The sequence below is a fragment of the Lethenteron reissneri genome, chromosome 59 (genome assembly GCF_015708825.2).
Source record: "Lethenteron reissneri isolate LAM-NWPU_2019-01 chromosome 59, ASM1570882v1, whole genome shotgun sequence".
NCBI classification, from domain to species: Eukaryota; Metazoa; Chordata; class Hyperoartia; order Petromyzontiformes; family Petromyzontidae; genus Lethenteron; species Lethenteron reissneri.
The window spans coordinates 1,223,667-1,250,452 of record NC_083837.1 but is presented as its reverse complement, the minus strand read 5'-3'; the positions used below and the strand labels follow the sequence as shown (position 1 = coordinate 1,250,452).

Genomic DNA, 26,786 nt, shown 5'->3' with positions numbered 1-26,786 from the left:
GTAGACTGGTTGTGTAGACTTGTTGTGTAGACCGCTTGCGTAGACTGGTTGTGTAGACTGGTTGTGTAGACTGGTTGTATAGACTGGTTGTGTAGACTGGTTTTGAAAACTGGTTGTGTAGACTGGTTGTGTAGACCGGTTGTGTATACTGGCTGTGTAGACTGGTTGTATAGACTGGTTGTGTAAACTTGTTGTATAGACTTGTTGTGTAGACTGTTTGTGTAGACTGGTTGTGTAAACTGGTTGTATAGACTTGTTGTGTAGACTGTTTGTGTAGACTGGTTGTGTAGACTGGTTGTGCAGACTGGCTGTGTAGACTGGTTGTGTAGACTGGTTGTGTAGGCTGGTTGTGTAGACTGGTTGTGTAGACTTGCTGTGTAGACTGTTTGTGTAGACTGGTTGTGTAGACTGGTTGTGTAGACTGGTTGTGCAGACTGGTTGAGCGAGACGGTGCTGACTGTGACGTTGAACGCGTCGATGATGACGATGTATCTGCTGCTGATGTAGCTCGTGGTGATGCAGCTGATGACGATGTATCCGCTGATGATGATGACGGTGGTGGTGGTGGTGGTGTAGATTCGGCGCTCACCGTGACGCTGAACGCGTCATCCTCATCGTCATCCTCGTCGTCGTCGTCGTCGTCGTCCCCGCTGCTGCGCGTGCGTGGCGAGCCGCTGGAGTTGTGGTGCACCGTGACCAGCATCAACCCCATCGTGCTGCTGCACTGGAACTTCTCGGGGGACGCGGTGCGGCCCCCCACTCACACCCACAGCCCCCCCCCACTCACAACCACAGCCCCTCCCACTCACACCCACAGCCCCCCCCCCACTCACAACCACAGCCCCCCCCCACTCACACCCACAGGCCCCCCCCCACTCACAACCACAGCCCCCCCCCCACTCACACCCACAGCCCCCCCCCACTCACAACCACAGCCCCCCCCCACTCACAACCACAGCCCCCCCCCACTCACAACCACAGCCCCCCCCCCACTCACAACCACAGCCCCCCCCCACTCACAACCACAGCCCCCCCCCACTCACACCCACAGCCCCCCCCACTCACACCCACAGCCCCCCCCCCCACTCACACCCACAGGCCCCCCCCCCATTCACACCCACAGGCCCCCCCCCCACTTACACCCACAGGCCCCCCCCCCACTCACACCCACAGGCCCCCCCCCACTCACACCCACAGGCCCCCCCCCCCACTCACACCCACAGCCCCCCCCCCCACTCACACCCACAGCCCCCCCCCCACTCACACCCACAGGCCCCCCCCCCACTCACACCCATAGCCCCCCCCCCCCACTCACACCCACAGCCCCCCCCCCCACTCACACCCACAGCCCCCCCCCACTCACACCCACAGGCCCCCCCCCCCACTCACACCCACAGCCCCCCCCCCCACTCACACCCACAGCCCCCCCCCCCACTCACACCCACAGCCCCCCCCCCACTCACACCCACAGGCCCCCCCCCCACTCACACCCATAGCCCCCCCCCAACTCCCTCCCATAGCTCCCCCCAACTCCCTCCTACCCCCCCACTCACACCCATAGCCCCCCCCCAACTCCCTACTACCCCCCCACTCCCTTTTACCCCCTTTAGCCAGCGACTATCCAACTACCCTCGCTATCATCTGGCCCCATGATGATGCTGCTGATGATGTTGCTACTGCTGATGATGCTGCTGATGCTAATCCTGGTGTGGATGCTGCTGATGATGCTGCTGATGATGATGATGTTGCTGCTGCTGCTGCTGATGATGATGATGCTGCTGCTGCTGATGATGCTGCTGCTGCTGATGATGTTTCTGCTGACATTTGTCCCCGTGCCCCCAGGAGCTGCCGCTCGACCGCCAGGAGCGCCGCTACGACCACGTGGGCGTGCTGCACGTGACGCAGAGCGTGCACGTGGAGGCCGTGGGGGCTCGCCACGGGGGGCGCTACGCGTGCCGGGCCTCGAACCGAGCCGGCGGAGCCGACTCCAGCGCCATCGAGTTGGTCGTGCTGGGTAGGTAACGAGCAGCGCACGGACACTAGCGGAAGGCCCCGGTCTAGTAGCTGTTGATGTCCTGGTCTAGCAGCTCTTGATGTCCTGGTCTAGTAGCTCTTGATGTCCTGGTCTAGCAGCTCTTGATGTCCTGGTCAAGCAGCTCTTGATGTCCTAGTCTAGCAGCTCTTGATGTCCTGGTCTAGCAGCTCTTGATGTCCTGGTCTAGCAGCTCTTGATGTCCTGGTCTAGCAGCTCTTGATGTCCTGGTCTAGCAGCTCTTGATGTCCTGGTCTAGCAGCTCTTGATGTCCTGGTCTAGCAGCTCTTGATGTCCTGGTCTAGTAGCTCTTGATGTCCTGGTCTAGCAGCTCTCGATGTCCTGGTCTAGCAGCTCTTGATGTCCTGGTCTAGTAGCTCTTGATGTCCTAGTCTAGTAGCTCTTGATGTCCTGATCTAGCAGCTCTTGATGTTCTGGTCTAGCAGCTCTTGATGTCCTGGTCTAGCAGCTCTTGATGTCCTGATCTAGCAGCTCTTGATGTCCTAGTCTAGCAGCTCTTGATGTCATGGTCTAGTAGCTCTTGATGTCCTGGTCTAGCAGCTCTTGATGTCCTGGTCTAGTAGTTCTTGATGTCCTAGTCTAGCAGTTCTTGATGTCCTAGTCTAGCAGCTCTTGATGTCCTAGTCTAGCAGCTCTTGATGTCCTAGTCTAGTAGTTCTTGATGTCCTAGTCTAGCAGTTCTTGATGTCCTGGTCTAGCAGCTCTTGATGTCCTAGTTTAGTAGCTCTTGATGTCCTAGTCTAGCAGCTCTTGATGTCCTGGTCTAGTAGCTCTTGATGTCCTGGTCTAGCAGCTCTTGATGTCCTAGTCTAGCAGCTCTTGATGTCCTTGTCTAGCAGTTCTTGATGTCCTTGTCTAGCAGTTCTTGATGTCCTAGTCTAGCAGTTCTTGATGTCCTAGTCTAGCAGTTCTTGATGTCCTAGTCTAGCAGCTCTTGATGTCCTAGTCTAGTAGTTTTTGATGTCCTAGTCTAGCAGTTCTTGATGTCCTAGTCTAGCAGTTCTTGATGTCCTAGTCTAGCAGTTCTTGATGTCCTAGTCTAGTAGTTCTTGATGTCCTAGTCTAGTAGTTCTTGATGTCCTGGTCTAGCAGTTCTTGATGTCCTAGTCTAGCAGTTCTTGATGTCCTAGTCTAGCAGCTCTTGATGTCCTAGTCTAGTAGTTCTTGATGTCCTAGTCTAGCAGTTCTTGATGTCCTAGTCTAGCAGTTCTTGATGTCCTTGTCTAGCAGTTCTTGATGTCCTAGTCTAGCAGTTCTTGATGTCCTAGTCTAGCAGTTCTTGATGTCCTAGTCTAGTAGTTCTTGATGTCCTAGTCTAGTAGTTCTTGATGTCCTAGTCTAGCAGTTCTTGATGTCCTAGTCTAGCAGCTCTTGATGTCCTAGTCTAGTAGTTCTTGATGTCCTAGTCTAGCAGTTCTTGATGTCCTAGTCTAGCAGTTCTTGATGTCCTAGTCTAGCAGTTCTTGATGTCCTAGTCTAGTAGTTCTTGATGTCCTAGTCTAGCAGTTCTTGATGTCCTAGTCTAGCAGTTCTTGATGTCCTAGTCTAGCAGCTCTTGATGTCCTAGTCTAGCAGCTCTTGATGTCCTAGTCTAGTAGTTCTTGATGTCCTAGTCTAGCAGTTCTTGATGTCCTAGTCTAGCAGCTCTTGATGTCCTAGTCTAGCAGCTCTTGATGTCCTAGTCTAGCAGTTCTTGATGTCCTAGTCTAGCAGCTCTTGATGTCCTAGTCTAGCAGCTCTTGATGTCATAGTCTAGCAGCTCTTGATGTCCTGGTCTAGCAGTTCTTGATGTCCTAGTCTAGCAGCTCTTGATGTCCTGGTCTAGCAGCTCTTGATGTCCTGGTCTAGCAGCTCTTGATGTCCTAGTCTAGCAGTTCTTGATGTCCTAGTCTAGCAGCTCTTGATGTCCTAGTCTAGCAGCTCTTGATGTCCTAGTCTAGTAGTTCTTGATGTCCTAGTCTAGCAGTTCTTGATGTCCTAGTCTAGCAGCTCTTGATGTCCTAGTCTAGCAGCTCTTGATGTCCTAGTCTAGCAGTTCTTGATGTCCTAGTCTAGCAGCTCTTGATGTCCTAGTCTAGCAGCTCTTGATGTCATAGTCTAGCAGCTCTTGATGTCCTGGTCTAGCAGTTCTTGATGTCCTAGTCTAGCAGCTCTTGATGTCCTGGTCTAGCAGCTCTTGATGTCCTGGTCTAGCAGCTCTTGATGACCTAGTCTAGCAGTTCTTGATGTCCTGGTCTAGCAGCTCTTGATGTCCTAGTCTAGCAGCTCTTGATGTCCTGGTCTAGCAGTTCTTGATGCCCTGGTCTAGCAGCTCTTGATGTCCTAGTCTAGCAGTTCTTGATGTCCTAGTCTAGCAGTTCTTGATGTCCTAGTCTAGCAGTTCTTGATGTCCTAGTCTAGCAGTTCTTGATGTCCTTGTCTAGCAGTTCTTGATGTCCTAGTCTAGCAGCTCTTGATGTCCTAGTCTAGCAGTTCTTGATGTCCTAGTCTAGCAGTTCTTGATGTCCTAGTCTAGCAGCTCTTGATGTCCTAGTCTAGCAGTTCTTGATGTCCTAGTCTAGCAGCTCTTGATGTCCTAGTCTAGCAGCTCTTGATGTCCTTGTCTAGCAGTTCTTGATGTCCTGGTCTAGCAGCTCTTGATGTCCTGGTCTAGCAGTTCTTGATGTCCTTGTCTAGCAGTTCTTGATGTCCTAGTCTAGCAGCTCTTGATGTCCTGGTCTAGCAGTTCTTGATGTCCTGGTCTAGCAGTTCTTGATGTCCTTGTCTAGCAGTTCTTGATGTCCTGGTCTAGCAGTTCTTGATGTCCTAGTCTAGCAGTTCTTGATGTCCTGGTCTAGCAGTTCTTGATGTCCTAGTCTAGCAGTTCTTGATGTCCTGGTCTAGCAGTTCTTGATGTCCTAGTCTAGTAGCTCTTGATGTCCTGGTCTAGCAGCTCTTGATGTCCTGGTGTAGAAGCTCTTGATGTCCTAGTCTAGTAGCTCTTGATGTCCTAGTCTAGTAGCTGTTGATGTCCTAGTCTAGTAGCTCTTGATGTCCTAGTCTAGTAGCTCTTGATGTCCTGGTCTAGCAGCTCTTGATGTCCTAGTCTAGCAGCTCTTGATGTCCTGGTCTAGCAGCTCTTGATGTCCTGGTCTAGCAGCTCTTGATGTCCTGGTCTAGCAGCTCTTGATGTCCTGGTCTAGCAGCTCTTGATGTCCTGGTCTAGTAGCTCCTGATGTCCCTCCCAGTCTAGTAGCTCGGAGGCCCTGGCCTAGTAGCTCGGAGGCCCTGGCCTAGTAACTCTGACGACCACGGTGATGTTGATGTTGATGATGATGTTGTCGGTTACCACGACGACGACGCCGCGCTGACAATGTGCCCCACAGACCATGGCTTCGTGCGCATCTCACCCGCGTCGCGCGACGTCCGCGCGGACGAGGGCGACGCGGCGGAGCTGTCCGTGACCATCGACGCGTACCCCCCGCCGCGGCTTGCCACGTGGTCCGGGCCTCGTCACGCCGACGAGGCCGCGACGGCGGCGCCGGTGGGGGGCAGCGGGGGGCTGTGGGGTGGGGGCGAGGGCAGCGGCGGGGGCAGCGGTGGCGAGGCGGCGGAGGCGACGTGGAGCCCGGTGCTGGAGCACCTGGGGGACAACAGGTGAGGGGTGGGAGGCGCACAGCTGTCGACCTACAGGGTTCACCACGTGTTCTTGGAGACCACGGGTGGGGAACCGTTTTTCTGCCAAGGGTCATTTGGATGTTTATGACATCATTCGCGTGCCATACAAAATAATACATTTTACTGTTATATTTGGTCAAACATTTAATTAACTCGCCCCTAATGCGATGGCTGGAACTGCTTCTCTTTGGCGAGGCGTGTGATGTTAGCTGGTATTGATGATGTTGCTACTCGCAACTGCTTTTCTAGGTTTGCTCCTAGAATTATTGAATTTCGAGTCCCGCCTGCGGTTGCCTTGGCAGGGCCACACCAAATGATTTCGAGGGTCATGTACGGCCCGCGGGCCGGACGTTCCGCACCCCTGTTAGAGGGACATTGAGTTTTCTTGTCCATACGGTGTACAGCCGTCTCAATACGGGCAAACAAATAAATTGTCTATTTGTTTGTGTTTCTTCCTTGTGATGGGACTTTGTCGGATGCACGTTGTGATTTATAATGGCACGGCGGGATGACTAATAAGTTCTGAATTGTTCTGTAAGAAGGTAGGTCACTGATTAGGGGTTGACAGCTATGGGGGCAGCAACCGGGGCGGTGGGGGGGGGGCTTGTCCTATGTTCCGTAATTGGAAAATGACTCAAATCTCTCACTTGGAAAAAAAAACAATCATTCCCTTAGCAACATCGCCACCCCCCCCCCACCTCCTCCTGGCTGAATGACACACAACCGCACACGCCGTTGCTGGGTCACAAGTTGTGCCACGTAGGGAGAGCTTCCACTGGGGGGGTCCCTTGGGCTCGACTGCAGCAGGGCGGTGCAGCGGTTGAGGTGAGGTGCGATGCGCCAGTCGAGATGCTGGGCCGATGAGGAGCGAGCGGCGCTCCCTGTGACAGCGGCGGCGGCGGCGGTGGTGATGGTGGTTGTGTGGTCAGGTACCGCAGCGTGCTCTCGCTGGCTGGGGTTTCCCGCCTTCTCTCTGGTTGGTTCCGCGTGGACGTGCACAACTCGGACAGCGCGGACTGGGCGAGCGTCGCGCTCCACGTGAGCGGTGAGGACTCGCACGCTCGCTCGCGCGCTCTCCCTCTCGTGCGCTCTCCGTATTGTCTCGCTCTCCGTATTGTCTCGCTCTCCATATTGTCTCGCTCTCCGTATTGTCTCGCTCTCCGTATTGTCTCGCTCTCCGTATTGTCTCGCTCTCCGTATTGTCTCGCTTTCTGTATTGTCTCGCTCTCCGTATTGTCTCGCTCTCCGTATTGTCTCGCTCTCCGTATTGTCTCGCTCTCCGTATTGTCTCGCTCTCCGTATTGTCTCGCTCTCCGTATTGTCTCGCTCTCCGTATTGTCTCGCTCTCTGTATTGTCTCGCTCTCTGTATTGTCTCGCTCTCCGTATTGTCTCGCTATCCGTATTGTCTCGCTCTACGTATTGTCTCGCTCTCCGTATTGTCTCGCTCTCCGTATTGTCTCGCTCTCCGTATTGTCTCGCTCTCCGTATTGTCTCGCTCTCTGTATTGTCTCGCTCTCTGTATTGTCTCGCTCTCCGTATTGTCTCGCTCTCCGTATTGTCTCGCTTTCCGTATTGTCTCGCTCTCCGTATTGTCTCGCTCTCCGTATTGTCTCGCTCTCCGTATTGTCTCGCTCTCCATATTGTCTCGCTCTCTGTATTGTCTCGCTCTCTGTATTGTCTCACTCTCCGTATTGTCTCGCTCTCCGTATTGTCTCGCTCTCCGTATTGTCTCGCTCTCCGTATTGTCTCGCTCCGCTTTCTGCGCTCACCCCGTTTCCCACGCCCAATTTTTCCCTGTGTCCTCCGTTTGCCGCAACCTCCGTTTTTCGCGCCCTTCGTTTTCTGTGCTGTCCGTTTACTTTGCCCTCCGTTTCCTGCACATTCTGTTTTACGCGGCCCTAGTTTTCTGAGCTCTCCGTTTCCCGTGCTTTCCATTTAGCACGCTTTCCATTCCCCACGTCCTCTGTTTCCGGCGCCTTTTGTATCCCGTGTCCTTCACGTCCCAGGTCCTCCGTCTCCCCGCACCCTCCGTCTCCCATGCTCTCTCCCACGCCACGATCTCGAGTGAACCCTCGTCCCATTTCTCAGCCGCTCTCAGAATTCCTGCGTGCGTCTCTGCGTGCTCCCGATCCGCGTTTACCCCGCCGCCTTGCGCAGCCCCCAGCCGACGAGACCGCTTCCCCTTCCACCTGAATGGCCGGTGCCTGGATCCTGGCCATTTAACGCAACTCCTCTTCACTCGCACGTGCTAGTCACCCGTGCCTCTCACCCTGCATTCCATTGGCTGCGGGAATTCCTCCGAGCACTAATCATCGCGTGGCCAGAGCCCACCAAGCTCTGCGCAGCGACGGTATCAACACCCCCTCGTTATCACATCATCTCGATTAGCACGGCCGCACAGCCGTCAACCCACACGGTCTACCCCGCAATCTTGTACAGGTCCATACGGCGTGCAACCGTTTCAATACGGGCGACAAAATGTTCGTCCATTTGTGTTTCTCCCTTGTGGTGGGACTTTGTGGGATGAACGTTGAGATTATAAGTTGGTCTGTAATAAGGTAGGGCACTGATAAGGGGTTGACAGGTATGCGGTTGGCTAAAGATGCTGAACATGTATACACACATCACCATCATCCACCACCATCACCACGACGCTGGCCTGGCACCCTTGTAAATAATCACCTCTAAACGACCCCCCGCCCACCGACCCCCCCCGACCCCCCACCCCCCTGCCCCCCAGCGGCCCCCCAGATCGACTCCCTGCTGGCGAGCTCGGATAGCGAGCGGCGCACTTGCACGGCGACTGCGCTGCCGCGAGCGCACGTAACGTGGCTCCTGTGTCCCGGCACACGCAACAGGTTTGACGCACGCACGCACGCAACAGGTGTGACGCACGCACGCACGCAACAGGTGTGACGCACGCACACACGCACGCAACAGGTGTGACGCACGCACTCAACAGGTGTTACGCACGCACGCACGCAACAGGTGTGACGCACGCACACACGCAACAGGTGTGACACACACACGCAACAGGTGTTACGCACGCACGCAACAGGTGTTACGCACGCACGCAACAGGTGTGACGCACGCACACACGCAACAGGTGTGACGCACACACGCACGCAACAGGTGTGACGCACGCACGCAACAGGTGTGACGCACGCACACACGCAACAGGTGTGACGCACGCACGCACGCAACAGGTGTGACGCACGCACACACGCACGCAACAGGTGTGACGTACGCACACACGCAACAGGTGTGACGCACACACGCACGCAACAGGTGTGACGCACGCACGCAACAGGTGTGACGCACGCACACACGCAACAGGTGTGACGCACGCACGCACGCAACAGGTGTGACGCACGCACACACGCACGCAACAGGTGTGACGCACGCACACACGCAACAGGTGTGACGCACGCACGCACGCAACAGGTGTGACGCACGCACGCAACAGGTGTGACGCACGCACGCACGCAACAGGTTTGACGCACGCACGCACGCAACAGGTGTGACGCACGCACACACGCAACAAGTGTGACACACGCACACACACACGCAACAGGTGTGACGCACGCACACACGCAACAAGTGTGACACGCACACACACACGCAACAGGTGTGACACGCACACACGCGATACGAGACTGTTACTTATGTTACCAGGTAAGGCCCCGCTGAGCTTGCTACGTAGCCCTTTGACAGACGCGGCCTGGGCCACAATTGACAGCTCCTGTAGACCAGGCGAGGGAGTTAACATTTCACCACCGTGGCACCCCATAAAGACAAAGATCCCCCGTATAGCCTTTAACAGAATATTAGTGCTATTGCTATGCACTTTCTAGAAAGTTCAACATAGACACATACTGCCCATAGACAAACACTGCCCATTGACTAACACTGCCCATAGACTCAACACTATCCATAGACTCAACACTACCCATAGACTCAACACTGCCCATAGACTCAACACTTCACCTCCGATAATTCACGGTTGGATACGTACGGTGCGAAAGAAGTCCAACGCACGTAGCAAATAACCACTGCACTACTGCTCCCCAAAACCCAATATACAAACTCAACGCTCCACTCCCGCCACCCACTCCGCCCCCCTCTCTCAATGCCCCCCCCCTCCCTCTGCCCCCCCTCCCTCTCTGCCCCCCCTGCCCCCCAATCCAGTTGCAGCGGCAGTAACGACACGCGGGAACTGGAGGCCGGCAACGGGACGACGATCCGCGAACGCGAGGCCGGGGAGGGCCAGGGCGGCGACGGGCCGCTGGGGGTCACGGTCGTCAGCGAGTTGACCTTGACCCCCGCCCTTTGGGGTCACGCGGGGGTCATCGGGGAGGCGGTGGGGGCCGGGCAGCCGGAGGGACGCGCGGACGTGGGCGGCGATGGAGAGGGGACGGGGGGGGAGTCGGGGGATGTGCTGGGGTCAGGGTTCACGGTGGAATGCGTCGCCTGGAACCGCTTGGGGAGCAGCTCCAGAGTTCACTTCACCTCGCCGTTCTTCCTGCGGCGTGCGACACGCACACACACACACAGTCACACACACACACAGTCACACACACACACAGTCACACACACACACAACACAGTCAACACACACACACACACAGTCACACACACACACAAGTCCACACACACAGTCACACACACACACAGTCACACACACACACAGTCACACACACACAGTCACACACACACACAGTCACACACACACAGTCACACACACACATAGTCACACACACACAGTCACACACACACACAGTCACCACACACAGTCACACATATACACAGTCACACACACACCAGTCACACACACACACAGTCACACACACACAGTCACACACACACACAAGTCACACACACACAGTCACACACACACAGTCACACATACACACAGTCACACACACACACAGTCACACACCACACAGTCACACACACACAGTCACACACACACACAGTCACACACACACACAGTCACACACACACACAGTCACACACACACACAGTCACACAGTCACACACACACACAGTCACACACACACACAGTCACACACACACACAGTCACACACACAGTCACACACACACACAGTCACACACACACACAGTCACACACACACAGTCACACACACACACAGTCACACACAACACAGTCACACACACACATAGTCACAACACACACAGTCACACACACACACAGTCACACACACAGTCACACATATACACAGTCACACACACACACAGTCACACACACACACAGTCACACACACACAGTCACACACACACACAGTCACACACACACACAGTCACACACACACAGTCACACGTACACACAGTCACACACACACACAGTCACACACACACACAGTCACACACACACAGTCACACACACACACAGTCACACACACACACAGTCACACACACACAGTCACACACACACACAGTCACACACACACAGTCACACACACACATAGTCACACACACACAGTCACACACACACACAGTCACACACACAGTCACACATATACACAGTCACACACACACACAGTCACACACACACACAGTCACACACACACAGTCACACACACACACAGTCACACACACACCACAGTACACACACACAGTCACACATATACATAGTCACACACACACAGTCACACACACACAGTCACACACACACACACAGTCACACACACACACAGTCACACACACACACAGTCACACACATACATAGTCACACACACAGTCACACACACAGTCACACACACAGTCACACACACAGTCACACACACACAGTCACACACACACAGTCACAAACACACACACGCAGACACACACACGCACACAGTCACACACAGTCACACACAGTCACACACACAGGCACACACACAGTCACACACACAGTCACACACACAGTCACACACGCACAGTCACACACAAAGACAAAAATAAAGATCCCCCGTGTAGCCTTAACAGACTGTAGAGGCAAGTGCTGTTAGCGAGCACCTATGAAGGCCAGAACGGTACACGAGGGGGTGGGTGGCCAGCACCACGCCCGACCGCCTTTGTCTCCCCAGTGGCGATGTTTACACACCGCACCGGGCACTCATTTGAGGCTGAGTCGACCTAGGGGAGGCCCAGGACCGGTTCAGATAATCGTCACTGATGTTGGCCGTGAGCGGGAATCGAACCCGGGTCGCCAGGTTCATAGCGCAGCGCGCTAACCACTGCACTACCGCTCCCCAAGTCACACACGCAGTCACACACACAGTCACACACACAGTCACACACACACACATAGTCACACACACAGTCACACACACAGTCTCACACACACACAGTCACACACAGTCACACACACGCACACACACGCAGTCACACAACCACACAGCCACACAGCCACGTGCACTCCACTATCCACTGTCCCTCACCATGCCGCCTATGCCCCTCTTCCTCGTGTCCCCCTCCTTCCCCCCTCGCTTCTCCTCCCCTCCGTGACCCCCCATGCCCCCCCCGTGACCCCCCGTGCCCCCCCTGACCTCCCATGCCGCCCCTCCCCCCATGCCCCTCCTCCGCCCCTCACCTCTCCTCCCCTCCGTGACCCCCATGCGCCCCCCGTGACCCCCCCGTGCCGCCCCTCCCCCCATGCCCCTCCTTCCCCCCCTCACCTCTCCACCCCCCTTACCCTCCCCGTGCCCCTCGTGCCCCCCCCCCCGTGACCCCGTGCCTCCGTGCCCCCCCGTGCTCCCCCCGTACCCCCCCGTGCCCCCCCGTGCCCCCCCGTGCCCCCCCCGTGCCCCCCCCGTGCCCCCCCCCCCGCGTCTCGACAGGGGGGGCTGCAGGCCCCGTGGCGGGCGGTGCGCTGAGCGTGTCGCTGTGGTCGCTGCTCGCCGTGTCGCTGCTCGCGGGCGCGCTGCTCACATCCACACTGTTCTTCCTGCACAAGGCACGCGGGGTGAGCACGGGGGGGGGGGGGGGTGAGCACGGGGTGAGCACGCGGGGTGAGCATGGGGGGGGGGGTGAGCACGTGGGGTGAGCGCGCGGGGTGAGCGCGGGGTGAGCGCGGGGAGCCTCGCTCAGCGCTCACCCCTCGCTCACCCCTCTCACCGCTCTCACTCGCTCACTCACCGCTCTCACTCACCACTCTCACTCGCTCACTCACCGCTCTCACTCACCACTCTCACTCGCTCACTCACCGCTCTCACTCACCACTCTCACTCGCTCACCCCTCTCACTCACTCACCCCTCTCACTCACTCACCCCTCTCACTCACCGCTCTCACTCACCGCTGTCCCTCACCTCCCTCACTCACCTCTCTCACTAACCTCCCTCACCTCCCTCCCTCACTCCTCTCACTCACTGCTCTCACCCCCCTCACTCACCTCCCTCACCCACCTCCCACTGCTGCCCCATGTCTCCCACCGCGTAGAGGCCGCGCTACGAGCTGCGCTGGAAGATCGTGGACGCTGCGGCGAGCGAGGGCGGCCGCTACTGCTACATCGACCCGGCCAGCCTCCCCTACGTCACCTCCGCCTGGGAGTTCCCTCGCGAGCAGCTGCACTTTGGTACTCACCACTCACTCACCACTCGCTCACCACCACCACTCGCTCACTCACCACTCACTCACCGCTCACTCACCCCTCACTCACCGCTCGCTCACCACTCACCGCTCGCTCAACACCACTCACTCACCGCTCACCACCACTCACTCACCGCTCGCTCGCTCATCGCTCACCACCACTCGCTCACCACCACTCGCTCACTCACCACTCACTCACCACTCGCTCACCACCGCTCGCTCACCACCGTACGCTCACCACCACTCGCTCACCGCTCACCCACCACCGCTCGCTCACCACCGCTCGCTCACCGCCACTCACTCACCACTCAATCACCACTCGCTCACCACTCACTCACCACTCACTCACTCACCCACCACCGCTCGCCACCATTACTCACCACTTACACTCAACACTTCCACACTCACCACATCACACCCTCACTTGCACCCCCACCCCCTGACCCCCTCCCCGTGCCCCCCCCCCCGTGCCCCCCGTGCCCCCCCCCCCAGGCCGCACGCTCGGCACCGGGGCGTTTGGCAAGGTGGTGGAGGCCACGGCGTTTGGGCTGCGGCCAGGACAGAGCGCCCTGCGCGTCGCTGTCAAGATGCTCAAACGTCAGTGGCTCTCTCTTCCTCTCTCCATCTCTCTCTCTTCCTCTCTTTTTTTTTACGATCAGTGGAAACAAGAAGATGCTCGGTGTATTCGGCACTTTGCTTCGTTCATCATTTCGTAATTTTTTTAAAATTAAATTTACATTTTTAAACTTGGCTTTATGTAAAGCCCCACCTCTCGCTCACTCTCTCGCTCACTCTCTCGGTCACTCTCTCACTCTCTCGCTCGCTCACTCTCGTTCACTCTCTTGCTCACTCTCTCGCTCACTCTCTCGCTCACTCGCTCGCTCTCTCGCTCGCTCACTCTCTCGCTCACTCGCTCGCTCTCTCTCTCGCTCACTCTCTCGCTCACTCTCTCGCTCGCTCACTCACTCTCTCTCTCGCTCACTCTCTCGCTCGCTCTCTCGCTCGCTCACTCTCTCGCTCGCTCACTCTCTCGCTCGCTCACTCGCTCTCTCTCTCTCTCGCTCGCTCACTCTCTCGCTCACTCTCTCGCTCACTCTCTCGCTCGCTCTCTCGCTCACTCTCTCACTCGCTCTCTCGCTCACTCACTCGCTCACTCTCTCGCTCACTCTCTCGCTCACTCTCTCGCTCACTCTCTCGCTCGCTCTCTCGCTCACTCTCTCGCTCACTCTCTCGCTCACTCTCTCGCTCGCTCTCTCGCTCACTCTCTCACTCGCTCTCTCGGTCACTCTCTCTCTCTCTCTCGCTCGCTCACTCTCTCTCTCTCGCTCGCTCACTCTCGTTCTGCACGCAGCCCTTCTCGCAGGCCAACAGCCTCCGACGGGTAGCTCATATCTGCATGCAGAGCTCTCCGTTATCTGCCACCGAGCACACGGTCTTCCTCTCTCTCCATCTCTCCCCATCTCTCTCCGTCTCTCTCTCTCTCACACACGTGTCGGTGATGTGCAGCGCGTCTTCTTCGAGCGCTGGGGAGCCGGGCAAGCCCCTCTCTGTAGCAGCGTGGACGGCACCCTCGTGGTGTTCACCTTCTGAAGCGCTCGCTCGTCACCGTGGCGTGCGCGATGACATCACAACCACGTGACTTTTCTTTCGTGTTGTGCGCGGTGCTTTTAGCGCCACAGCGCGTCGATTTGTAGCGTTTGTTTTCATTTGTTTGCTGGTGACTGTTGAATTCATATTGAAATCGCCTCCAGTGCTGTTGCTGCTGGCGGCAATAAAAGTTGTTTAAAAGTCAAAGTCTCTCTCTCTCTCTTCCTCTCTCTATTTTTTTTCCATCAGAAAATCACTCCCCGTGTCTCCCCCCCGCCGTGTCTCACCCCCCCCCCCGTGTCTCTCTCTGTCGCTCGCTCCTTGTGTCTCTCTCTCCCCGTGTCTCACTCCCCGTGTCTCTCTCTCTCCGTGTGTTTCTCTCTCCGTGTGTCTCTCTCCCCGTGTGTCTCTCTCCCCGTGTGTCTCTCTCCCCGTGTGTCTCTCTCCCCGTGTGTCTCTCTCCGTGTCTCTCTCCCCGTGTGTATCTCACCCCGTGTCTCTCACCCCGTGTCTCTCACCCCGTGTGTCTCTCTCCCCGTGTGTCTCTCTCCCCGTGTGTCTCTCCGTGTCTCTCTCTTTTTTACGTTCAAAAGAAGCAAGAAGATGCTCGGTGTAGTCGGCACTTTGTTTCGTTCATCATTTCGTAAATGTTTTTTTTAATTTACATTTTTAAACTCTGCTTTATGTAAAGCCCCACCTTTCGCTCACACTCTCTCTACCCCTCTCTCTCTCTACCCCCTCTCTCTCTACCCCCCTCTCTCTCGACCCCCCCTATCTCTCTACCCCCTCTCTCTCGACCCCCCCTCTCTCTCTACCCCCTCTCTCTCTACCCCCCATCTCTCTACCCCCTCTCTCTCTACCCCCTCTCTCTCTACCCCCTCTCTCTCTACCCCCCATCTCTCTACCCCCTCTCTCTCTACCCCCCCTCTCTCTCTACCCCCTCTCTCTCTACCCCCTCTCTCTCTACCCCCTCTCTCTCTCTCTACCCCCTCTCTCCTCTACCCCCTCTCTCTCTACCCCCTCTCTCTCTCTACCCCCTCTCTCTCTACCCCCTCTCTCTCTACCCCCCATCTCTCTACCCCCTCTCTCTCTACCCCCCCTCTCTCTCTACCCCCCTCTCTCTCTACCCCCTCTCTCTCTACCCCCCCTCTCTCTCTACCCCCCTCTCTCTCTACCCCCTCTATCTCTACCCCCTCTCTCTCTACCCCCTCTCTCTACCCCAGGCTCTTGCACTCCACGTATTGGAGCGCCACCCTCTCCACTTTACCGCAGGACCGGCACTCCGGGGACGTGTCTCCCACTCTCTCTCTCTCTCTGCCTATCTCTCTAATCTCTCATGTCCACATGTCAGCGCCGCAATCATCGTAACTTTGCCCAATATTGAAGACGCTACCCCCCACCCCCTCCCTCCATCCCCCCGCCCCCGCCCCCCCGATCCCCTCCCCCTCACCCCCTCCCCCCCTCCCCCTCCCCCGCACAGCGAGCGCGCACGCCACGGAGAAGGAGGCGCTGCTCTCCGAACTCAAGATCCTGAGCCACCTGGGATCCCACCTCAACATCGTCAATCTCCTGGGGGCGTGCACCGAGAGAGGTGGGCGGGGCCAGGGGGAGGGGCCAGGGGTCGGGGTGGGGGGGCAGGGGGAGGGGCCAGTGGTGGGGGGGGGGGTCAGGGGGAGGAGCCAAGGGTGGGTGGGGGCATCGTGTCAGGGGGAGGGGCCAGGGGGAGGGGCCAGGGGGAGGGGCCAGGGGTGGGGGGAGAGAGGTGGGGGTCAAGGGGAGCCACGGGTGGGGGGGGGGGGACCAGGGGCGGGGGGGTGAGAGGTGGGGGTGAGGGGGGGAGGAGCCAGGTGTAGGGGCGGGGAGGTGGGGGCCAGGGGGATGAGATGGATGATATTGTTGCTACTGACGACGATGATGCTGCCGTTGTTGCTGGTCCCCCCCCCCACCCCCAGAGCCCGTGCTCGTTATGACCGAGTACTGTTGCCATGGAGACCTCCTCAACTTCCTCATTGCCAAGCGCGCTCATTACCGGCCATGCGACCCCCCACTCCCCCACCACTACGCCAACCTCACCTACAGGTGCACACTCATTCACCCACCCACTAACTCACTCACTCACTCACCCACCCACCCACTCACCCACTCACTCACCCACCCACCCACTCATTCACTCACCCACTCACTCACTCACCCACTCATTCACCCACCCACTAACTCACTCACCCACTCATCCACCCACTCACTCACCCACCAACCCACTCATACACTCACCCACCCACTCATTCACCCACCCACTAACTCACTCACCCACTCATCCACCCACTCACTCACCCACCCACCCACTCACCCACCCACTCATTCACCCACCCACTCACCCACCCACTCACCCACCCACTCATCCACCCACCCACTCACTCACTCACTCACCCACCCACTCACCCACCCACTCACCCACTCACCCACTCATCCACTCACCCACCCACCCAATCACTCACCCACCCACCCACTCACTCACCCACCCACCCACCCACTCCCCCACCCACCCACCCACTCCCCACTCACTCATCCACTCCTCACTCATCCACTCCCCACTCACCCACCCCCCACTCACCCACCCACTCATTCACCCACTCACCCACTCATCCACCCACCCACCCACCCACTCACCCACCCACTCACTCACCCACCCACCCACTCATCCACTCACCCACCCACTCACCCACCCACTCACTCACCCACCCACCCACTCACTCACCCACCCACCCACCCACCCACTCACCCACCCACTCACTCACCCACCCACCCACTCACTCACCCACCCACCCACTCACCCACCCACTCACCCACTCATCCACTCACCCACCCACCCACTCACTCACCCACCCACCCACTCACCCACCCACTCCCCACTCACCCACTCACCCACCCACTCCCCACTCACCCACCCCCCACTCACCCACCCACTCATTCACCCACTCATTCACCCACTCACTAACCCACCAACCCACTCACCAACCCACCCACTCACCCACCCACTCATTCACTCACTCACTCACCCACCCACTCCCTATCCCACGCAATAATTCACTAAGCCCATCATCATCATCTTGGGGGGGGGGGGGGGGGGATACAATTATTACACCAGCGGCCGGGGAAGGGAAGGAGGAGGAATGAAAAAACAACGACAAAGAAAACAACAACAAAAACAAAAAAATAACAAAAATCAACAAATATACAACAACAAAAACAACAACAAATATACAAAAAACTACAAATAAACAAAAACAAAAATAACGAAATTCAACAAACAACAACAAAAATCAACAACAAAAACAATAACCAACAAGAACAAAAACAAATAAAAATCAACAAATAAAACAACAACAACAACGATCGCTCTTGCGTTTCTCCTCCCACGCAGCGACACGTCTCTGGGGGGCGCGTGGCCGCCGGACCCCCACGGAGAGGGGTCCCTGGGGACCCCCCCGGGAGGTCTGTGGGAAGAGGGGGGCTCCCATGAGGAGGAGAGGGATCTCCTGCCCCTGCTCCCAGACGACCTACACAGCTGCGCTCTGCAGGTGGCGCGCGGCATGGCCTTCCTGGCGGCACGCTGCGTGAGTGATCATCCCCCCCTTGATCCCCCATGATCCCCCATGATCCCCCATGATCCCCTTCAATACCCCATGATCCCCCTTGATCCCCTCATGATCCCCCCCATGATCCCCCATGATCCCCCTTGATTCCCCCCTGATCCCACCATGATCCCCGACGACCCCCCCATAATCCCCCCTAATTCCCCATGATCCCTCATGATCCCCCTCAATACCCCATGATCCCCCACGATCCCCCCCTGATCCCACCCTGATCCCCCATGACCCCCCATGATCCCCCTCAATACCCCCATGATCCCCCACGATCCCCCCTGATCCCACCATGACCCCCCCTGATCCCCCATTACCCCCCTTGATCTCCCCTGATCCCCCCATGATCCCCCATGATCCCCATGACCCCCCCCCTTGATCCCCCATGACCCCCCATGATCCCCCATGATCCCCCCTGACCCCCCCCTGATCCCCCACGATCCCCCCTGATCCTCCCCAATACCCCATGACCCCCCCCCCCCCCCCCGTTTCAAGCCTCCCACAGGGAGAGTTGCTGATCACCTTTGATCCCTCTGTCGATCCTGTGATCCCCATGTGGGCTATACATTATAGCTCCGCTCGTATTGATCCACATCTCCCCCTTGATCCCCTGTGGCCTATTAATTGTAACGTGGTCTTGTCCTCGAGCTCTCTCTCCCCATGCCTCCCTCCGTCTCCCTCCGTCTCCCTCCCCGTGTCTCCCCGTTGGTCCCCGTTGGTCCCCGTGTCTACCCGCGCCTCCCCGCGTCTCCCTCCCCGCGCCTCCCTCCCCGTGTCTCCCCGTTAGTCCCCGTGTCTCCCCGTGCCTCCCACGTTTCCCTCCCCGTGTCTCCCCGTGTCTCCCCGTTGGTCCCCCGTGTCTCCCTGCCCGTGTCTCCCTGTGTCTCCCCGTGCCTCTCTGTTGGGGCCCGTGTCTCTCTGCCCGAGTCTCCCAGTGTCTCCCCGTGCCTCCCCACGTCTCCCTCCCCGTGTCTCCCCGTGCCTCTCTGTTGGGGCCCGTGTCTCTCTGCCCGAGTCTCCCAGTGTCTCCCCGTGCCTCCCCACGTCTCCCTCCCCGTGCCTCCCCACGTCTCTCTCCCCATGCCTCCCCTGCTGTTGATCCCCGCGTCTCCCCGTGCCTCCCCGCGTCTGCCAGGGCCTCCTCGCGTCTTTCCGTATCTCCCCGTGTCTTCCCCGCTGTTGATCCCCGCTGATGATCCCCGCTGTTGATCCCCGCTGATGATCCCCGCTGTTGATCCCCGCGTCTCCCCCGCAGTGTATCCACCGCGACTTGGCGGCGCGCAACGTGCTCGTGACGCACGGCCGCATGCTCAAGATCTGTGACTTCGGCCTGGCCAGGGACGTGTCCACTGACTCCAACTACGTGCTCAAGGGAAACGTGAGAGACTCTTGCACGCAGAGAGACACGCGGAGAGACACGCGGAGAGACACACGGAGAGACACGCTGAGAGACAAGCGAAGAGACACACGGAGAGACACGCGGAGAGACGCGCGGAGAGACACGCAGAGAGACATGCGGAGAGACACACGGAGAGACACGCAGAGAGACACTCAGACACACGGAGAGACAGAGACATGCAGAGAGGCAGGGAGACACACGCAGAGAGACACGCGGAGAGACACGCAGAGAGACACGCGGAGACACGGAGACACATGCCGAGAGACGGAGAGACACTCATACACACGGAGAGACAGAAACATGCAGAGAGGCAGGGAGACACACGCAGAGATACACGCAGGGAGACACGCAGAGAGACGCACGGAGACGCACACACACACCCCACACACACTCACACACTCATCACACACACACTCATCACACACACTCACACACTCATCACACACACACCACACACACACACTCATCACACACACACTCATCACACACACTCATCACACACACACTCACACACTCACACACACACACCACACACACTTACACACCCCACACACACTCATCACACACACACTCACACACATCACACACACACTCACACACTCACACACATCACACACACTCACACACCACACACACACTCATCACTTGCCCACAGGACTCCAGCAAGCCAGGCGTGTCATCAATGAATCGATCACAACAATACTCGTGTTACCCCCCCCCCTCCCCCACGTGTCTCCACGTTGCACTAAACTGCCCCCCCCCCTCCACACCCCCCCCATTCCAGGCTCGTCTCCCCGTGAAGTGGATGGCCCCAGAGAGCCTCTTCCAGGGCGTGTTCACGGCCCAGAGCGACGTCTGGTCCTACGGGGTGCTGCTCTGGGAGATCTTCTCTCTCGGTGAGTGTCGCACGAGCAGCGGAATGGGCTCAGCTCCTTACTCCCGGCTAGACCCCACGTGGGGCGTCGGGGCAAGTCAGAGGTCGCAAACGGGTTTTGATTCCTTACCAGTACCCGTATCCGGCCGCACCAGGGTCGCAAACGGGTATTCTACCCGATACCCGGCCGGGTACTGGTAGCCGGGTATCGGGTAGGGTACCGGGTATCGGGTAGGGTACGGGTATCGGGTAGGGTACGGGTATCGGGTAGGGTACGGGTACCGGGTAGGGTACGGGTACCGGGTAGGGTACGGGTATCGGGTAGGGTACGGGTATCGGGTAGGGTACGGGTATCGGGTACGGGTACCGGGTATCGGGTAGGGTACGGGTATCGGGTATCGGGTAGGGTACGGGTATCGGGTAGGGTACCGGGTATCGGGTAGGGTACGGGTATCGGGTAGGGTACGGGTATCGGGTAGGGTACCGGGTATCGGGTAGGGTACGGGTATCGGGTATCGGGTAGGGTACGGGTATCGGGTAGGGTACCGGGTATCGGGTAGGGTACGGGTATCGGGTATCGGGTAGGGTACGGGTATCGGGTAGGGTACGGGTATCGGGTATCGGGTAGGGTACGGGTATCGGGTAGCCGGTTGCGACCTCTGGGGCAAGTGCCGTGGAGCCCGTGGTAGCAGCTGTCCGTGGTGCTGATCACAAAGACAAAGTCCCCCCGTGTAGCCTTTGACGGGCTGTCGGAGCAAGTGCTGTTAGCGAGTAGCGGGACTGATGCAGGCCGGCACGGCGCAAGAGGGGGTGGGGTGGGGCCCGGACCATGCCCAGCCGCCTTTGTCTCCCCAGTGCTCTATACACACTGCACCTCGTAGTCGTTTAAGGCTGAGTCGGCCTAGTGACGGAGGACCAAGTCCCGTGCACGAACCACTGCACCACCGCTCGCTGCATGCTGGCCACACCACACACACTTTGGGGTGATGATGCTGATGATGTCCACGTTGTAAATATCCGAAGATGCTGCTGCTGATGTTATTATTAATGATGATGCTGCTGATGACAATGATGCTGATGATGATGGTTATTGCAGTGGCAATGCCTTCACTCTTAAAGACGACGACGATGATGCTGATGATGATGCTGATGATGATGCTGATGATGATGCTGCTGATGATGCTGATACTGCTGCTGATGCTGTTGATGCTGATGATGATGCTGCTGATGATGATGCTGCTGATGATGCTGATGCTGATGATGCTGCTGATGATGCTGCTGATGATGCTGATAATGATGCTGATGCTGCTGATGATGATGCTGATCACTGCAATGACTGCTCCCCCAGGCTGCACCCCGTACCCGGGCCTCCCCGTCAACTCCAAGTTCTACTCGATGCTGAAACAGGGACATCGCATGTCCGCTCCCCCGCACAGCTGCCCAGACATGTGAGCACACGTGTGTGCGCGCGTGTGTGTGTGTCCGTGTGTCTGTGTGTGCGTGTGTGTTTCAATGTGTGTCCGTGTATGCGCGTGTGTGCGTGTGTGTCCGTGTGTGCGTGTGTGCGCGCGTGTGTGCGGTAGTGTAGCGGTTAGCGCGCTGCGCTATGAACCTGGCGACCCGGGTTCGATTCCCGCTCACGGCTAACACCAGTGACGATTATCTGAACCGGTCCTGGGCCTCCCCTAGGTCGACTCAGCCTCAAATAAGTATCTGGTGCCATGGTGTGTAAACATTGCCACTGGGGAGACAAAGGCGACCGGGCGTTGGCCACCCACCCCATCATCGTGTGTCTTGGCGGGCCTTCGTAGGTGCTGCTCGCTAACAGCGCTTGCCCCAACAGCCCGTTGAAAGCTATATGGAGTATCTTTGTATTTGTCTTTGTGTGTGTCTGTAAATCTGACCCACCACTACCACTGACTACCGCTCGCTCACTACCACAACTCACCACCACTCACTCACCACCATTACCTACCGCTTACCCTCAACGCTTCCACACTCACCACGTCACACCCTCACCGCCCCCCCTCTCTCTCCGCTCACCCCTCGCTCACCGCCCCCTCTCTCTCTGCTCACCCACCCTCACCCCCCCCTCTCTCCGCTCACCCACCCTCACCCCCCCCCTCTCTCCGCTCACCCACCCTCACCGCCCCCTCTCTCTCCGCTCACCCACCCTCACCGCCCCCCTCTCTCTCCGCTCACCCACCCCTCACCCCCCCCCTCTCTCTCCGCTCACCCACCCTCACCGCCCCCTCTCTCTCCGCTCACCCACCCCTCACCCCCCCTCTCTCTCCGCTCACCCACCCTCACCGCCCCCTCTCTCTCCGCTCACCCACACTCATCGCCCCCTCTCTCTCCGCTCACCCACACTCACCGCCCCCCCCCTCTCTCCGCTCACCCACACTCACCGCCCCCCTCTCTCTCCGCTCACTCACCCTCACCGCCCCCCTCTCTTCGCTCACCCCACCCTCACCGCCCCCTCTCTCTCCGCTCACTCACCCTCACCGCCCCCCTCTCTTCGCTCACCCCACCCTCACCGCCCCCTCTCTCTCCGCTCACTCACCCTCACCGCCCCCCTCTTTCTCCGCTCACCCCACCCTCACCGCCCCCCCTCTCTCCGCTCACCAACCCTCACCGCCCCCTCTCTCTCCGCTCACCCCACCCTCACCGCCCCCTCTCTCTCCGCTCACTCACCCTCACCGCCCCCCCTCTCTTCGCTCACCTCACCCTCACCGCCCCCTCTCTCTCCGCTCACTCACCCTCACCGCCCCCCTCTTTCTCCGCTCACCCCACCCTCACTGCCCCCCCTCTCTCCGCTCACCAACCCTCACCGCCCCCTCTCTCTCCGCTCACCCCACCCTCACCGCCCCCCTCTCTCTCCGCTCACCCCACCCTCACCGCCCCCCCCTCTCTCCGCTCACCCCACCCTCACCGCCCCCTCTCTCTCCGCTCACTCACCCTCACCGCCCCCCCTCTCTCCGCTCACTCACCCTCACCGCCCCCCCTCTCTCCGCTCACCCACCCTCACCCCCCCCCCTCTCTCCGCTCACCCACCCTCACCCCCCCCTCTCTCTGCTCACCCACCCTCACCGCCCCCCTCTCTCTCCACTCACCGCCCCCCCCCTCTCCGCTCACCCACGCTCACCACTCCCCCCCCCTCTGCTCACACACACTCACCCCCCCCCCTCTCTCCGCCCCCCCCCAGGTACTCGCTCATGCTGTGCTGCTGGCGGGAGGAGCCTAGCTCCCGGCCTTCCTTCCCGCAGCTCTGCGACCTCCTGCCCACCACCCCCCCGGCCCGTGACCCCTACGTCAACTCCCGCGCGCCCCCCCCCTCGGGGCCCCCCACGGGGCCCCCCACTGCCGAGGTGCAGATCGTGTGGGAGGGGGGGCTGGGTGCTTCCACCACCACCACCACCCACCCCTCGGCTGAGACGCCACTTTTGGGGGGCGGGGGTCAGAGGGGCGGGGGAGGGGGCTTCCACGGGCAGGGCTAAGTGGGGGGAGGGGTGCCCCCCCCCCAACCCCACCGTGAGTGTGACGTCATCATCGGTGTAATCTTCATCGCTGATGAGTGTGACGTCATCATCAGTGTAATCTTCATCGCTGATGAGTGTGACGTCATCATCAGTGTAGTCTTCATCACTGATATTTGTGACGTCATCATCAGTGTAATCTTCATCGCTGATGAGTGACGTCATCATCAGTGTAATCTTCATCGCTGATGAGTGTGACGTCATCATCAGTGTAATCTTCATCACTGATGAGTGTGACGTCATCATCAGTGTAATCTTCATCGCTGATGAGTGTGACGTCATCATCAGTGTAGTCTTCATCGCTGATATTTGTGACGTCATCATCAGTGTAATCTTCATCGCTGTAACCTGCATTACCATCGCTGTAACCTCCATCATCAATTTACCATCATCGCCATCAGTGTCGTCGCAATGACCACCACGAACGCCATCATCACAAACATCACTTTAACCAACATTATCCTCTGTCGTGTAATTACATCACCGGCAGCATCACCCCATCGTCATCATCAATGCAGTCATCACAACGATAACTTCACGTAAACAAAACAACAATTATCGTCATGACCGACATTGTGTTACTGTCATCATCAACAAACTGTCCCATAACCATCATATCAGGCCCTCAATAGTTCTATAAAATCATAATCACCATCATCACCATCACCAACTTGCCATCATCAACATCAGCATCACTGTAGCACGTTAATTCGCAATGCTCACTATCATTGATCATCATCTCTATGGTAACAATACCATCAATTGGTGCCTACCATCACCACCATCATCACCACAATCATTCAACACCATCATCACCACAATCATTCACCACCATCACCGTCAACCACAGCCATGAAAATGATAATCATGACAACCACCACCTCTACAACACCACAACTGTTACCACCATCATCTCTAACACCACCACAGCCATCATCACTACCACCACCACCACCACCACCACAGCCATCATCACTACCACCACCACAACCATCATCACTAAACACCACAGCCATCATCACTACTACCACCACCACCACAACCACCACAGGCATAATCACTACCACCATAACCATCATCACTACCACAGCCATCATCACTACCACCACAACCGTCATCAAGAACACCAACCTCCCTCACCACCACCACCACCACCCTCCCACACCACTACCCTAACCACCATCAACACCACAACCACCAACCTCCCAGACCACCACACCGACCTCCACCATTACCACCATCACCACCACAACCACCACCATCACCACAACCACCACCATCATCAACCACCTTACACCTCCCCCCGAAGCCCCCCCTCCCCCATCTGAGCTCAGTGTTGTTGCAGCGTGCAGTGTAGCGCTTAGAGACTGAATCTGCTCGTATTTATACAAAAGAAGAAAACGGTGCCCCCCAATGTAGCTTCAGCAGACTGCTGGGACGGGCGCTGGAGGCGAGAATCAGCTGTGAAGGTCGGCACGGCGCACGAGACGGTGGGTGGTGGGGTAATGGATTTGTTTTCTACTCAATTAAGGCTGAGTTGACCTAGGGGGAGACCTGGGCCCGCTTCAGATCATCGTTTACTGGTGTTGGTGTTGGCCGTGAGCGGGAGTCGATCCCCCAGTCGCTGGGTTCGTAGCGCAGCGTGGCGCTAACCGCCGCGCAATCGTCACGTATTGTGATCGACACGGGGCTCGCTTAAGTCGACTCAGCCTTAAATGAGTGCCCGCTTCCATGCGTACACAACATCAGCACTGGCCGGGAGTGCGTAGTGTTGCCCACGCCCAGAATCTCGATTTCAGACTATTTATTGAGACTGCAGGAATCTGATGAGCTGCTGAGCTCCTCGTCGCAGGTGACCAGTAGGAGTGGCGTGCCGGCCTTAATAGGTGCTCACCAACAGCACTTGCCTGTTAAAACTCTACACGGCGGGGGGGGAAACTTTGTATTTACATGCGCACACACACGCACGTCTGTATGTGTGCGTGTGTGTACACCTCGCTCTAGGTAAGGTGTTTAATATTGCATAGACGCAACATAAGCAGTGCTCTAGACTGCGTTACCTAGCAACGAGGTGCGCCCACCTTCGAAGCGGGGGGGTGCGTTCCCGAATTTCCGAATTAATCCGAAAGTATGACGCCGCAGGAAGTGACGTCACAGCCACGGGAAGTGACGTCACAGCCACGGGAAGTGACGTCACAGCCGCGGCAAGCGACGTCACCGCCGCGGCAAGTGACGTCACTGCCACGGGAAGTGACGTCTCCACCACGGCAAGTGCCTCCGTCGCGCGAGTCACATGACGGGAAGTGCCGCCATTGCGCGGATGACATCACAGGAAGTGCCGCCATTTTGTCCGTCGGCGTGGTCGACGTCGCTCGCGCGTCGGTTATAAAAGAGTTGCAAACGTTCGGCGTTCGTGCTCGCACATTAATCTCGACGATTATTA

At 57.8% G+C, this 26,786-nt stretch overlaps 1 protein-coding gene across 1 annotated transcript in view; it reads left to right on the top strand.

Moving 5' to 3' along the window:
• LOC133357749 (mast/stem cell growth factor receptor kita-like) overlaps positions 1-26,786 on the top strand; it is a 33,551-nt gene extending 6,765 nt beyond the window's left edge. The window contains exons 3-18 of the mRNA XM_061575853.1: positions 577-746; positions 1,843-2,014; positions 5,419-5,689; positions 6,640-6,755; positions 8,452-8,569; positions 9,900-10,240; positions 12,558-12,682; positions 13,157-13,292; positions 13,799-13,903; positions 16,374-16,484; positions 16,846-16,972; positions 18,315-18,507; positions 19,790-19,912; positions 20,718-20,829; positions 22,156-22,255; positions 24,013-26,786. Coding sequence (XP_061431837.1) covers positions 577-746; positions 1,843-2,014; positions 5,419-5,689; positions 6,640-6,755; positions 8,452-8,569; positions 9,900-10,240; positions 12,558-12,682; positions 13,157-13,292; positions 13,799-13,903; positions 16,374-16,484; positions 16,846-16,972; positions 18,315-18,507; positions 19,790-19,912; positions 20,718-20,829; positions 22,156-22,255; positions 24,013-24,304 — 2,612 coding nt within the window. The 3' untranslated portion in view covers positions 24,305-26,786. The remainder of the gene's footprint in view (positions 1-576; positions 747-1,842; positions 2,015-5,418; positions 5,690-6,639; positions 6,756-8,451; positions 8,570-9,899; positions 10,241-12,557; positions 12,683-13,156; positions 13,293-13,798; positions 13,904-16,373; positions 16,485-16,845; positions 16,973-18,314; positions 18,508-19,789; positions 19,913-20,717; positions 20,830-22,155; positions 22,256-24,012) is intronic.